This window comes from Chinchilla lanigera, unplaced genomic scaffold (genome assembly GCF_000276665.1).
Source record: "Chinchilla lanigera isolate Chin_1 unplaced genomic scaffold, ChiLan1.0 scaffold00083, whole genome shotgun sequence".
Taxonomy (NCBI): Eukaryota; Metazoa; Chordata; class Mammalia; order Rodentia; family Chinchillidae; genus Chinchilla; species Chinchilla lanigera.
Window position 1 is genome coordinate 2,824,968 of NW_004955484.1, and position 13,902 is coordinate 2,838,869.

A 13,902-nucleotide genomic window follows, 5' to 3' on the forward strand; every position below is an offset into this window, starting at 1 on the left:
TGCGCCACCATACCCAGCTAAGAAAATGTACTTTAAAAGTAAGGTTTAGGTCGGGGCTACAAAGTGAGCTCAAGGCCAGCCTGAACTGCATAGCGAGACTCTGTCTCAAAAAGACCAAAAAAAAGGTTTAAATGCATGTTTGAAGTTTTGTGGAATTCTTACAAATGTGCTATTAAAGTGTTTACATTTAATATCCATAGTTACACAGGGAAAGTTTGTTACATTAGGATTTTTTTAAAAACAACTCTTACATACAAATCTGTTAAAGGGAAAAAATGTCAAGTATAAAAAAGTTACTTTCTTTCATGCCCAAAGCCCTGTTTGAGGCAGGTCATGGTTCAGCTTTACAGTCCCGGCTCTTCGGTTGTACCCTTGCATTTGTTTTGTTTTTGTTTTGTTTTTTTGTTGTTTTTTTTTTTTTGTCTTTGAGACAGGGTCTCACTATGCAGTTCAGGCTGGCCTTGAGCTCACTTTGTATCCCAGGCTGGTCTCGAACTCTCAACGATCCTCCTGCCTCTGTTTCCCGCGTGCTGGGATTACAGGCGTGCGCCACCTCGCCTGGCTTGTATCCTTGCATTTGAGATAAGCCTCTGCAGCAGAGGGAATCTTTTTCCCTTCCCGGAGTAGGCGGAGTCCAGAACCCGGGAGTGACTCCTTCCCGGAGCTGCTCAAGTTCGTACTTCGGCTTTTCTCACTCTTCAAGCCCTTTTCTGAAATAAGCTTTTCGCGCCTCTGTTTGGCCCCGGGGTATGGGCTCTGACTTTTTTTCTTGTTGTGTTCCAGCTCTGGGATCTGCTGACACAGGCAAAGCCCCTAGCCCCTCTGGCGTTCGGAGACTTGAGTGTCCACCTATGGTCTTGGGAGCCTTGCTGTCTCTCCCAGGGAGTGACCCCGATTCCCACCTTCTGGTAGGCAGTTGCCTTTTTTTTTTTTTTTTTTTTGCTGTCTCTCCCAGGGAGTGACCCCGATTCCCACCTTCTGGTAGGCAGTTGCCTTTTTTTTTTTTTTTGGTCTTTTCGAGATGGTCTGGCTGTGCAGTTCAGGCTGGCCTTGAGCTCACTTTGTAGCCCAGGCTGGTCTCGAACTTTCAGGGATCCTCCTGCCTCAGCCTCCCAAGTGCTAGGATTATAGGCGTCCGCCACCACGCCTGGCTGCAGTTGCCTTTTGCAGCCAGAAACCTGGATGTCTTCCTCCTCCTCCCACTCTTCGGAGTGGCCACTGTGGTGAGGCTGGGCAAGGAGGGGAGTACTGAGCAGCCCTGGGTGCAGTGGCGAAGCCACTCACTCAGAGTCCTGGGTGATGATGGTCTGGCCGCTTCACAGATGGAGCTCTGGTTCACCAGCTCGCCTCTCAGCAGCTGGGTCCCCCTGCAGGGAAGGAAGGATGCAGTGGTGGCCTGGGGTTGAGAAGGGTGGGCCACAGCGTGCCTTCTCTAGATGTCCTCGTCGGAGCCGGGCCCTGCTCGCTGCGGCTAGAGCCCTCTTCGCGGTAAAATCTGGTTGTGCCCAGTAGTAGTCGAAGTTGAAATCCTGTTGGCGATGCTAATGTTAAAGGGCGCAGTCTTGGCCACCCCTGTGGATTTGCCACTCCCGGAAGGAAATCCAGCCTTCCAGCGTCAGGGAGGAGCGCCTTTCAGAGGAGTGGGTCCCAGGCCAAGGCCGAGTGGGAAGGATCCCCAAACAGGTGCGATGGGTAGGGTGCAGAAAGGCCCAGGGCAGCGTCTGCCAGCTGCGGAGCTCTCGGATGAGGTGCGGGCTGCGGAGCGCTGCAGAGGTGGGGGAGGTGGGGGGGGGGGGGGGGTCTGCCTGCGCAGGACCCGGCTGTGCTACTTTGGGTCCGTCCCCTGGAGGCGCCCTCTGCCTGTCGCTGAAACTGCTACAGCGAGCTGCTACTCAAATCTTTTTTCTTTTTTTTTTCTTTTTTTTTTTTTGGTTTTTTTCCTCCAGTACGGAACCGAACTCACGACCTTGCACTTGCCAGGCAGGTGCTTTGCCGCTGAGCTAAATCACCAGCCCCTCAAATCTTTTTTCTTTTTCTTCCTTTCTTTTCTCTTTTTCGCCCTGCCTCTTTCCTTCCTTCCCTCTCTTCTTTCCTTCCTTTTTATTTTTTTCTGAGACAGGGTCTCACTTGTAGCTCAGGCTGGCCTTGAACTCATGTGGATCCTCCTGCCTCAGCCTTCCTAGTGCTAGGATTAGAGGTTTCCACCACCATGCCTGGGTACTCAAGTTTCTTTTAAAGAGAATTTACTATTGGGGTTCCATCTTGTCCAGAAGTTTTGATTTACCCTTTCCCCCTCCATTTTCTGTGTTCTTTTTATGATATTTCAGTGAATCAGATCTACTGGCTTATCTTTTTTGAAGGGAAGGGTGAAATAGGGCCTTGCTATGTTGTCCAGGTTGGCCTGGAACTTGCAAGGTACTCCTGGCTGGCCTTGATCTTGGAATTATAGGCCTGTGCCACCATCTGGCTTTGACTTGTTCTCTGATGTGTTCTTTTACCTTTCCTAGCATTCTGTTTTTGTTTTTTGGGTACAGTATATTGGTAAAAATCTAAAAGATTTTAACTAGTTTGATTTGTAAGCTTGGGATTTTTGTGTTTACTGTTTCTTGCATTTTTTTTTATCTTCTTCCTTTTTTAAAATTTTTTTATTTTATTTTGAGACAGGGTCTCACTAAGCAGTTCAGGTTGGCCTTTGTAGCCCAGGCTGGTCTCAAACTTGCAACGATCCTCCTGCCTCAGCCTCCCAAGTGCTGGGATTACAGGCGTGCACCACCGCACCCGGCTCTTCCATTTTTTTCTGTTTATCTGCTTTGGTCTCTTGTTTGTTTTTGTTTTGTTTTGTTTTGTTTTGTTTTTTGGTTTTTCTCCGGTACCGGGAACCGAACTCACGACCTTGCACTTGCCAGGCAGGTGCTTTTGCCGCTGAGCTAAGTCCCCAGCCCCTGTTTTTGTTTTTTGAGGCAGTGTTTAGGCTGGTCTTGAACTCACTATGTAGACCAGGCTGGCCTCAAACTCCTGGCAATCTTCCTGCCTTGGCCTCCTGAATGCTGGGATTACAGACATGTGCCACCATGCCCACCCCAATCTCTTCTGTTGGAGAAGTTTACTCAAATGTCAGTTCATCCTTGAGTGTGTTAATTTTTTTTGTCATATTGCTTTTTTCTTTTTTAAGAAAAAAGACAAGCTGGGCATGGTGGTGCATGCCTGTAATCCCAGCACTCAGGAGGCTGAGGCCCGCGGAATCCTCAAGAGTTCAAGACCAGCCTGGGCTACAAAGTGAGCTCTAGGTCAGCCTGGACTGCATAGCAAGACCCTGTCTCAAAAAGAAAAAGAAAACACAACAGAAAACAAAATTCTGAAACAATATGATAGGGGAGTTAACTTTTAAAGGGAGACCCTGGAAAGCTGATTTGCAGCTCCATGTGAGTGGCTGAGCCTTATCTGGATGGCTTTTAATTTTAGGTACATGTACAGAGAGCCATTTATCGCAGGATTCAGCTTGTCAGTCCATGAAGATCTTTTTTCTTTTTCCAATTAAAATTTTTTTACTTGATCTTCTCTAAAAGGCCAAGAAGTGATTCAATTTTAATTTTTATTTCATTTATTGTACTTTTTAGTGCTTGCTGTTACATTTATCTTGAGTTGGTATGTGTACAAAATAAATCTGAATTCTTTTTGACCCTTTCCTTTCTCCTCCCTCCCCACTCCAGGATCTCTTTTCTTGTCCTGGTTTTCTTCAGAAAACAATTCTGTAATCTCTTGCCCTGAGACAAAGAATGTACAGTGTGTAAACCTGAACATTGTGTCCTGGGTTTGTGCTGGAGCAAGAAGCTGGGGAGAAGGGTTGAAAGTGTACCGTATTGTAGACTTTCTTCTAACCCCTTATTTTTTACTGCTGAGCCACTTTCCATCCTGGTAATAGGCATATCTGGTTCAAGCTTGCAGTTTTCTATAGCACAGGGGGAAGAGGTTGTGTCTTTGTTTTGGACTGGCTGGTGTGTATTTGAGTTAGGAGTCATAGACACTCCCTAAATTCCCTGGGTTGGCCTTGAACCATGATCCTCCAGCCTTAGCCTCCCAAAGCATTGGAATTATAGGCATGTGCCACCATGCCTGACTATAAGAGCTTCTGACTATAAGTTTGCTACCAAAACACTTTTAACTTGAGTAGCTAACATATTCTTTTTAATCTTTTTTTTTTTCTTTTTCTTTTTCTTGGTTTTTTTTTTAAAAAATCACTTTATTGTGCTTGCTATCCTCTTTGGCTGAGGACGGGTTTTTTTGTTTTTTTTTTTTTAAATAAAAATAACCTGGGCTAGGATGTGGCTCAGTGGTAGAGCTCTTGCCTTGCATGCACAAAGCCCTAGGTTGGATCCCTAGCACTACAAAAAAAAAGTAAAAGTGAAACACTAATAAAATCAACCCTACATTTATTGACCTCTAGTAAAAACCTAAGGGTAGTCAAAACAATATGAACAAACGTTTTACAAATACTCCCAGGGCAAACCACTTAATCAGCTGCCTTTTTACATATTATGGTAATCACCATTGCCTCACTTCACTGCTGTCATAATTCATTGATATTTCCAGTTGGAGACACTTTGTAGCAGAGTAATACCTTTCTTTTTTTTTTTTTGTCTTTTTGAGACAGAGTCTCGCTATGTAGTTCAGGCTGGCCTTGAGCTCACTTTGTAGCCCAGGCTGGTCTTGAACTCCCAACAATCCTCCTGCCTCAGCCTCCCGAGTGCTGGGATTACAGGCGTGAGCCACCACGCCCAGCTCAGAGTAATATCTTTCATCATGATCCGACCCACTTATTTTCTTGACTTTTAAAATGAGTTTCTTAAAAAAAAAATAAAAATAAAAAAAATAAAATGAGTTTCTTTTGCATCATCTAATACAAGCTTCATGTACTCATCAAAACCAATAATACAGCCCTCTCTCTGCACATTCACTTGTTTATACTGCCACACCTGAATCCGGGATCTATTCTGCAAGTACCTTGAAGATGAGGTGGGTGGGCTGCACCATCACCTTCTGCACTTTCTGGCCCTGGCCCCCGTACACCGCGGTGGAGTCTGACAGAGACCACACCAGCTGCCACGTTGCCTTTAACAGCAACTTTGGACTAAGAATGATCTTAATCAGGCTATCTTAAACAGCTTTCTTTTCTCCCTTCTTTTTTTTTTCTTTTCTTCCCAGCACTGGGGATTGAATTTGGTGAACTGGTCTATGTGCCCCAGCCCTGTTGTTGGCTTGCTTTTGAGAATGGGTCTTGCAGCGTTGCTCAGGCTGAGCTTGAATTTGGTCATCCTTTTGTTTTAGAGTCCCAGAGTGCTGGGATTATAGCTATGCCCCCACATCTGGCTGATGATACATTTTATCTATTTTACTGATGATTTTTTTTTTTTTTTTTTTTTTTTTTACAAACATTGTTTCCCCAGTGATGGCTCACGAAGCACTGGGCCATGATCCTCCGGTGCATTCAGATGATGATAGGACAGATCCTGTTGGTGAATTGATTGCCAGCCAAAGGAGTCTGCCCCTGCTCCATCCTGCTCCCATAGAAGTGGCTGGAAGCCAGGGCACGCCACTCCTGCTCCAGTCTGCTCCTCTTCCTCCTCCTCCTCCTCCAGTGGCCAGCAGCCAAGAGGGTCCTCTCCTTCTCCAGTCTCCCCCTCCTCAAGCGGCCAGCAGCCAAGGGGAACCCCCTGTGCTCCAGCCTGCTCCACGGGTGCCCGTTGACCTGATGGGGGAAGTAGAACGGTCAGAAGACAGTGTGGAGAACATCAATCCAGGAAGTTCAGGGGAGCCTAGGCAGGGATCTGGGGCTGACCACGCAGTCCAAGCACCTTCACTGGACCCGATGAACAGCTTCATCAGCGGGCTGCAGAGACTTCATGGGATGCTGGAGTTCCTGAGACCTCTTCCACCTTCAGAGTACAGTGTGGGGCCGCTGAGAGCAAGGAGGAGGGGGCGCACTTCACGTAGGATGAGAGCTGGAACATCCCAGAGGACAGACAGTGCCAGGTAAGTGTATATACTAGTTCTGTGGTATATTTTAGGAATTGTGAAACTGGTCAGACCTCCGGGCCTGCCTAGGATAACTTTTTCCCTTCCTTTTTTTTAAGAGAGAAAAGCAGTATTTCTTTTTTTTTTTTAATTTAATTTAATTTTTTTTTCCCCCAGTACCAGGAATCGAACTCAAAACCTTGCATTTGCCAGGCAGGCGCTGTGCCGCTGAGCTAAATCCCCAGCCCCTCCCCTCCTTTTTTAAAGATAGTGTCTTGCTTGAACTTAGGGTCCTGCCTCAGCCTCTTGAATGCTGGGATTATAGGCTTTCACCTTTTCTCCTGGCTCAAGGATAATCCTTCTGAGCCCGCTTTCTTGGTAACACACATAAAAGTGCTTCCCTGGTTTACTTCACTAAGTAATGGAAGATATAAGTTCCCTGATTATGCTTTGAAAGCTAGAAGCAGTTTTAGTTAAGCTTTATAGCAAGTCTTTATGGAGGGTGGCTTTGTCCACATTCTCTTGGCATAATTAGGGATACACATAGAAGGTACTTTTATCAGAAAACTCCTTGATATGTAGAATATGTTCAGAGGGTGGATTACAGAATGTAGATGTTGGAAGATGTCTGTCAAGCTATGTTAACTGATAGCCACATGTTTGTTTTACAAAGGAGATAAACCTAAAGGCCAGGGGCTGTGCAGTTCAGTGGAAAGAACCTGATTCTGGAATCAGATCAGTATGATAGTCAAACTTCTTACTGAATTCACACAAACATTTGAACTTCACTAGGACAGTTTGCTTGTAACTTTGGAGTATCTTAAGATGAAAATCTGTCTTCAGTTATTTTTCTCGTTGCTGAGACAAAATACCCAGCACCCAAGGGTAAAGGAGCAAAGGTTTATTTTGCTCACTCTGACTAGCTCCAAGGAAAGGTGGCATGGCAGAGGGGCATCACAAAGGAGAAATTGTTCATGGCATGCTAGGCAGGAAGTAGCAAGTAGCAACAGCTGCAGCAGCAATCAAGCCTGCATTTATTTTTCATACAGACTATCTGCCCTTTGGGTGATACAACCCTTATCCAGGGTGGGGCACCGTTAATCCCATCATCACAAACCCTAGATCCAACCACGTAAGGAAAAACCCACTATGACCACATGAATTTGGGGGAACATCCAGATACAAGCCATAACATTCTGCCTCTGCGCCCCCCACCCCCATGACTCATGTATATCCTTTTATGCAAAGGCATTTCATTCATCTCTAAGAATTGCCAGGGTCCTAACAGTTTCAGCATTGCTGAGAAAGTCCAAGTCTAAAGTCCCTTCTGGCCAGACATGGTGGTACATGCCTATAATCCCAGCACTTGGAAAGCTTAGGCAGGAGGATTGCTGTGAGTTCAAGGCCAACCTGAACTACACAGCAAGACCCTGCCTCAAAAAACAAAAAACCCTGAGATTAAGACAAACTCTTACCTGTGAATGCCTATACAAATGAAACAGTTGAAACAGATGGCACAAGAAAGATATTTCTGTTCCAGAACATACAAAGATGGGGATAGAAAGGAATGGGAACAAGGCAAGACAAATCCAGCAGAACCAACATTAAACCCCATAGTTGCATGTCCAGCATCCTGTACAATCTGTGGCAAGCTATAAACTCCAAAAGATTTGGGTCACTCCACCACCACTGTTGCACTTCTAGTAGCACGCATGGTTTCTGTCCTTGGCCAGCTTTGCTCGCTCCTTGCAGCTTTCCTCAGATGGTGCACACTCCTGGTTTCCCCAACCTTCTGGGGTCTCTACTGCACCTTCAGCTTCACATTCAAAGCTTCAAACATTGCCCTCTGAAGGCACACTGCCTGACCTCCCAGGTTTTCTGACATCTCAGTGGAAGCTTTCTGACCCCACAGCTCTTCCATTCTGCATGGGACTCAGACCAGCCCTAAGTGGTTGGTGCCAGTGTTTGCCACCAGCTAGAGCAGTAGCCAGGCTTCCTTGTCTTTGGCTGTAGGTGTCGAGTGCCTGGATTGCTGAGTACTAGGAACCAAATCCTGAGGAGGAACTTCCTAGGCTACCACCATTCTGGAACATGGTGCTCTGGGCTTTCTTCTAAAAGCAGTCTCACTTACACTTTTGAGGTTGCAAAAACTGGAGTCCTGCTGGTTCTTGTGATGTCTTCAGTGCCATTTTTTCTATTGTGTGTTTCTTCTCAGCAACCAAGTTCTCGTGTCCATCTTTGCAGTCAACAACTTTACCGGAGTTTTCTTTCTGCCCAAATTCACACCATTGTACGTCATTCTGCTGGGCTCTCTGTTGTTGATTCTCAACATAAATCTGGCTAAGAGCCCCCAACAGTAGCCATGCCACTGCCTCAACATTAGACTATCTTGAAGTCCTCTACAAGATTAATTAGTCCACTACCTTTAGTCTCAATCTCAGTCTTTGGATTTGGGCTAATTGCAGACAAATTTTCTGCCAAGGCATAGCACACATGGTCTGAAGCCCAACAGCCAATGCAGTCCTCCCCAACAGAAACCTCCTAAACCTGGTCTTTACCAGCAGCATTTGTGTCAGGATTCTGAGCTCTGACCAGAATCTCCCACAAGTACAGTTTAAAGTATTCCAGGGCTGCTGCTTCAGCCAGCATCTCTAGAGCTTTCCAGACTCTTCCACAAGCTAGCTCCAAAGGCTCCTGTGCACTTACAACAGTGACACCACTTCTGGTACCAAAATCTCTCTTAGTTACTTTTCTCATTGCTAAAACAAAATACCTGACACCCACAAGGTAGGAAAGGTTTATTGTAGTTTGTAAAGGTTGGCTGGCTCTAAGGCAGGGTGGCATAGCAGAGGGGCATTGCACAGGAGAAACAGTTCATAGCAGGGTAGGCAGCAAGCCGCAGGCGAGCCTGCCTCCATGTTTCATCCAGGCTACCTGCCCTTTGGGCAGTGCCACCCACGCCTGGGATGGGGCACCCTTAATCCCAACATCACATGCTGGATCCAGCCACCTCTGAAAAACCCCACCTATGACCACATGAGTCTTTGGGGGGACATCTAGACACAAACCATAACAGTATTTCGGTATGGGGTTTGTCAGTTTCTCATGACGGACCATCCCTGGGCCAGTCAGACGTCAAGAAACAGGGCCAAGTTGAACAGTTTTTCCTTCATACTGAGCCAAGAAGCCAAAAGTGGGGAAAGCTAGTGAGCTATTCTTCTAGTAAGCTTCTTGGCCAGTCGCAAAGTCCTCTCCTTTTTCTTTGAGGCTGCTTGATTCTGGCTGTCAGCCATCAGTCAGTCATTAAACATTTATAACTCTCCACTGTGTGAGAGATTGAACTTTGCCCTGGAGGTGTATTGGAGAACAGGACAAATCAGGGTACCTGTTGCTATGACACGTGGGGAGTCTAGGACTGTAGCAGATACGAGCAGAATGCATCATTTTTAGAGACGGTGAACACAAAGGAAGATTTCTTGGGTTCTGAGAGACCCTAACACGGTTCTTCTTCTCCTGGATTCCTTTTTATCAGTAGCCTAGCCAAAGTTCAGTATGTATTTAATTTGACTGAAATGGATCATGAGACCTTGTCTCAAAAACTCAAAAAAAGGTCCCTTTAAAAAAAAAAAATCAAAAAAGGAACATTGTACAAAGGACAGGCCTTGGTTATTACACATTGGTCAAGGGGGTTGGTCGTCTTCTCAGAACTTGTGGGTGGATAGAAGGACAAGAAAGGCAATTTGTCAAGCTGTAACAGTTTTGTATCTTGGTGGCCCTGCTTGCCTGGGCATAACAGAATGTTATGGGAACAGGAGGTTATAAAATTTTACTTACAGGGACAAAAGTTACAGTTTTTATCTGTATTAGAACAAAGAACAGGCTAGGCATGGTGGCGCATACCTGTAATCACAACACTCCGGAGGTTGAGGCAGGATAGCTGTGAGTTCAGGCTAGCCTGGGCTACATAGTGATACTCTGTCTCAAAAATCAATAGCAACAGCAAAAAGTGAAACAGTTGGCAAAACCTGTCAGGATCAACTTTTTCAGAACTCTGAACATTAATATAGTAATCCAGGGAGTAAAAGAAAAGTAGCTGAACCTTTTTTTTGGACTTTGCTATTCGCTTCCCCTCCCCAGCTCCCTAGGAGTCTTGAAAACCAACTATAAGCAGTCACACGAAATCCAGCAGCCTGGCAGCCACCAGCAGGGGCAGAATAGGATTGGTACTCCTTCAAAACTTTGCTATTCCTAAGAAATTTTCTTATGTGACTTGTCTGATGGTGCCCAGGCACTTGCAAGGCTGTGATTCAGTTAGTGTGGTTTAAAAAAAAAAGCATAATTTCTTTTCCCTAGGGCCTGTCCGAGGCAGTGTATACTCAGTAGGACAAATGGTAGACAGACTAGCCAGAAATCGTAAAAGGGAAACCTGGGGGATGAGATCTTCATAGAGGTTTCAGAAAAACCTCTGATGTGTTCCGGGGGACTTAGAAGACCGCACATGTGCTAGGCAAACACACCACTCAGCCATATTCCAGCCTTTTTTTTTCCCAACTTTATTTGGAGACAGGCTCTCACTAAATTGCCCAGCTGCTCTTGAATTTGCAGTCTAAAGTAACTGGAATTACAGGTGTGGGACACTACTCCCTGGTCTCCCTTCACTTCTTAAAGTCAGCATTTAATGGTCTGGAAATCGACTGAGATGACTAGAATCTACCCCCAAATCACTGTGGGTTGTTTTTGATGATGGTCAATGGTGCTGTAATTCTGTTTGTCATCTTTCTGCATGCATAGGTCGAGAGCACCATTGGATGCTTACTTCCAGGTGAGCAGGTCCCAACCTCACTTGGCAGCCAACTCTTATGATCCAGAGAGCAGGAATCCAGTGTCTGAAGATGTGCGGGGATCAGGTAGCTCTGATTCTGACAGTGACAGCTCTGCCGAGTATGAAGCTGTCGAGCCAGAGGAACAGGGAGCTGTTGCCGCAGAAGGTCAGTAGCAGCCAGGTTGTGCTCACAAGGCTAACAGCCACAAAGCTATTTCGTGTGATTTGTGTCCTGACGAATCTCTAATGGCATTTTACATTCCCTTTTGTTACACATCAGAGGAAAAAGTAGATTCTTTATTTAAAAGAAAAAATTTTTTTCTAAGTTTCAGCACCTTGTCTGAACTGTCATTTTGAAGTTCTCATATATTTTGTATTGTGTCAGTGCAACTTGAGCGGAGACCACTAATGTAGATACCCTGCTTACATTAAAAATTCACTATATGCTGGGCATGTGGAAGAGTGAGGAGAAGGAAAAAAGCCAGCATGGTGGCCCATGCCTATGATCCCAGTACTGGGGAGACCAAGGCAGAAGGATCATGAGTTCAAGCCCTGCCAGTGGGGCTGGGGATTTAGCTCAGCAGCACAGCACCTGCCTGGCAAGCACGAGGTCCTGAGTTCGATTCCCAGTACCGGAAAACAAACAAACAAAAAAAAAGAATACAGTGCATCACACCACCACCTCTTGGGGCTGGGGCTTTAGCTCAGCGGCACAGTGCCTGCCTGGCAAGCACAAGGTCCTGAGTTTAATTCCTGGTACCAGAAAAAAAACAAAAACCAAAAAAAAAGCCCTGCCTGGTCAACTTAACAATTTAGCAAGACCTTGTCTTAGAATAAAAAAGAGGCCAGTTTTGCTTTTGTTTGAGATGTGTCTCACTGTGTTGCCCAAGCTGGTCCTGAATTCCTGGGCTCAAGTGATCTTCCTGCCTCAGCCTCCTGAGTGGCTGGGACACTGCAGTTGCTCACCGCCACTCCTGACTCCTAGAAACGTTTTAAATTGGATTGTGGTGATGGCTGCCTGCTCTGAATTTACTGTGTGTGGAAATTAAATAGTACCATGAGGAAGCATTTGACCAAATCCAGGATGTAGGGGATATCATAAAGCAAAAGACCAGATTTTCCCAGCGTATCAGTGACAAGAAGAAAAAGTGAGGGAGAATTATAATGGCATGAAAAAGACAAAAGACAACAGTCAAGCTCATTTTGGAGATTTTTGTTTGTTTGTTTGTTTGTTTGTTTGTTTTTTCTCCGGTACCAGGAACCGAACTCACGACCTTGAGCTTGCCAGGCAGGCGCTTTTGCCCCTGAGCTAAATCCCCAGCCCCTTTTTTTTGGATTTTGATGAGAATAAATCCACTGTAAAGAGCAGATTTTTTTACTTTTTTTTTTTTTTTGAGACAAGGTCTTGTTATATAACCCAGACAGACCCAAACTCATGGCAGTCCTTCTGCCTCAGCCTCCCAAATGCTGGGATTTTAGTTGTGTTCCACCAGACCTGGGAAAAAACAGTTTTAACACTACTGGGAAATTTTGAATATGAGCTGGAGGTCTGTGTAGTAGATGGTATTAAAAGATTATCTTTGTTTTGTCAGTTGTATTAATGATACAATTTATATGTGGAAAAAGAATTTTTACTGGCCTTGCTTAAGCTTTAACAAGTGTGATGACATTTTTAGGGTTTGTTAAAATAAAACAGTGGAATGGAGGATTGGACCAAGATTAGCAAAACATGTATTAGTTTTTAAATTGAATGATGGGTACTTGTGAATTAACTGTATTATTCTATTTTCATTTATTCTTTTTTTGTGTGTGTGTCTTTTTGAGACAGGGTCTTGCTATGCAGTTCAGGCTAGCCTTGAGCTCACTATGTAGCCCAGGCTGGCCTCAAACTGTCAGTGATCCTCCTGCCTCAGCCTCCCTAGTGCTGGATTATTTATTTTTCTACTTTCGTGTATGAGATATCCAAAATACATAAAATATGCTAGGTGTGGTGGTCCACACCTTGAATCCCAGCCCTTGAGAGGCTGAGGCAGGAGGCTTGCCGTGAGTTTGGACCACCCTGGGCTACATAGTGAGAGCCTGTCTCAAAAAAGTAAATAAATAAATCAATCCAAATAAGTAAAATAATATATAATGATGAATTCATTGATGTTATTTGGGGAAATTGTTACTCTTTTGTAGGAACACAACCCCTTAGAAATAAAGCACTGAACTAAATGAGACTTTCTCCTAGCATGTCCTACTAATTTGTCTTCTTTTGAATATAACCTGTCTGTATTGTCTATTGCAACTTGGCAGAACAACGAGGCGATGTCTCAGCAGAGCAGGAAGTTACACGAACGAGCCAAAATGAGACCCTCACCAAAGAGGTAATGTGAATGTCCTCTTAGTTACTCGTTAGTGGTGCTGGAGATCCAGCCTAGCACTGCATGCTCGGTATCCCTGGCCCTTTTTAGTATTTATTTATTGTTTATTTATTTATCTATTTGGTCTTTTTGAGATAGGGTCTCGCTATGTAGTTCAGGCTGGCCTTGAGCTCACTTTGTAGCCCAGGCTGGTTGTGAACTTGCAGTGATCCTTCTGCCTCAGCCTCCTGAGTGCCGGGGTTACAGGCACGTGCCACCATGCCTGGCTTCCCTGGCCCTTTTTAAATGAAAGCTTGGGTTTTGTGTGTGTGTGTGAGAGAGAGACAGATACTGAGGGTTGAACCCAGCGGCTCAGGTATAGTAGACAAGCACTTTACCACTGAAATAAGTTGCCAGACTGGCCTCACAGTTGGAATCCTCCTGTCTCAACCTCCTAAGTAGTTGAGATTACAGGCATGTGCCAACGTGCGAGTTTTGAGTTTAAAGGAGGCTGCATGTTAAAATTGAAACCTCCAGGCTTTGTAGACAAGATCTAGGTGTGATTCCTATCCCAGTTACTCTATTTGTGTGACTGCTTTCTCTCATGCTTAAAAGGGTCAGGGTATTTGAAGATAACCTGTTCTGTCTACCTAACAAGGTTAAGTGTCAGTTGAAAAAAAACAGATAACCAGTGTGCTTTATAAACTAACTGTTCAGCAGAAC

General features: G+C 45.0%; 1 protein-coding gene across 6 annotated transcripts in view; it reads left to right on the plus strand.

The window, feature by feature from the left end:
• The window catches only part of Rfwd3 (ring finger and WD repeat domain 3), a 33,265-nt gene that overhangs the window by 911 nt on the left and 18,452 nt on the right, over window positions 1-13,902 (plus strand). For 3 of the 6 annotated variants that reach the window (XM_005403458.2, XM_005403457.2, XM_013503864.1), the window contains exons 2-4: window positions 5,445-6,030; window positions 10,804-11,000; window positions 13,136-13,203. In XM_005403458.2, the coding sequence (XP_005403515.1) occupies window positions 5,445-6,030; window positions 10,804-11,000; window positions 13,136-13,203 (851 nt within the window). Of the gene's footprint in view, window positions 1-783; window positions 909-939; window positions 982-5,444; window positions 6,031-10,803; window positions 11,001-13,135; window positions 13,204-13,902 lie in introns of those variants that run through there. The other 3 variants (XM_005403460.2, XM_005403461.2, XM_005403462.2) reach the window with 2 other exon arrangements.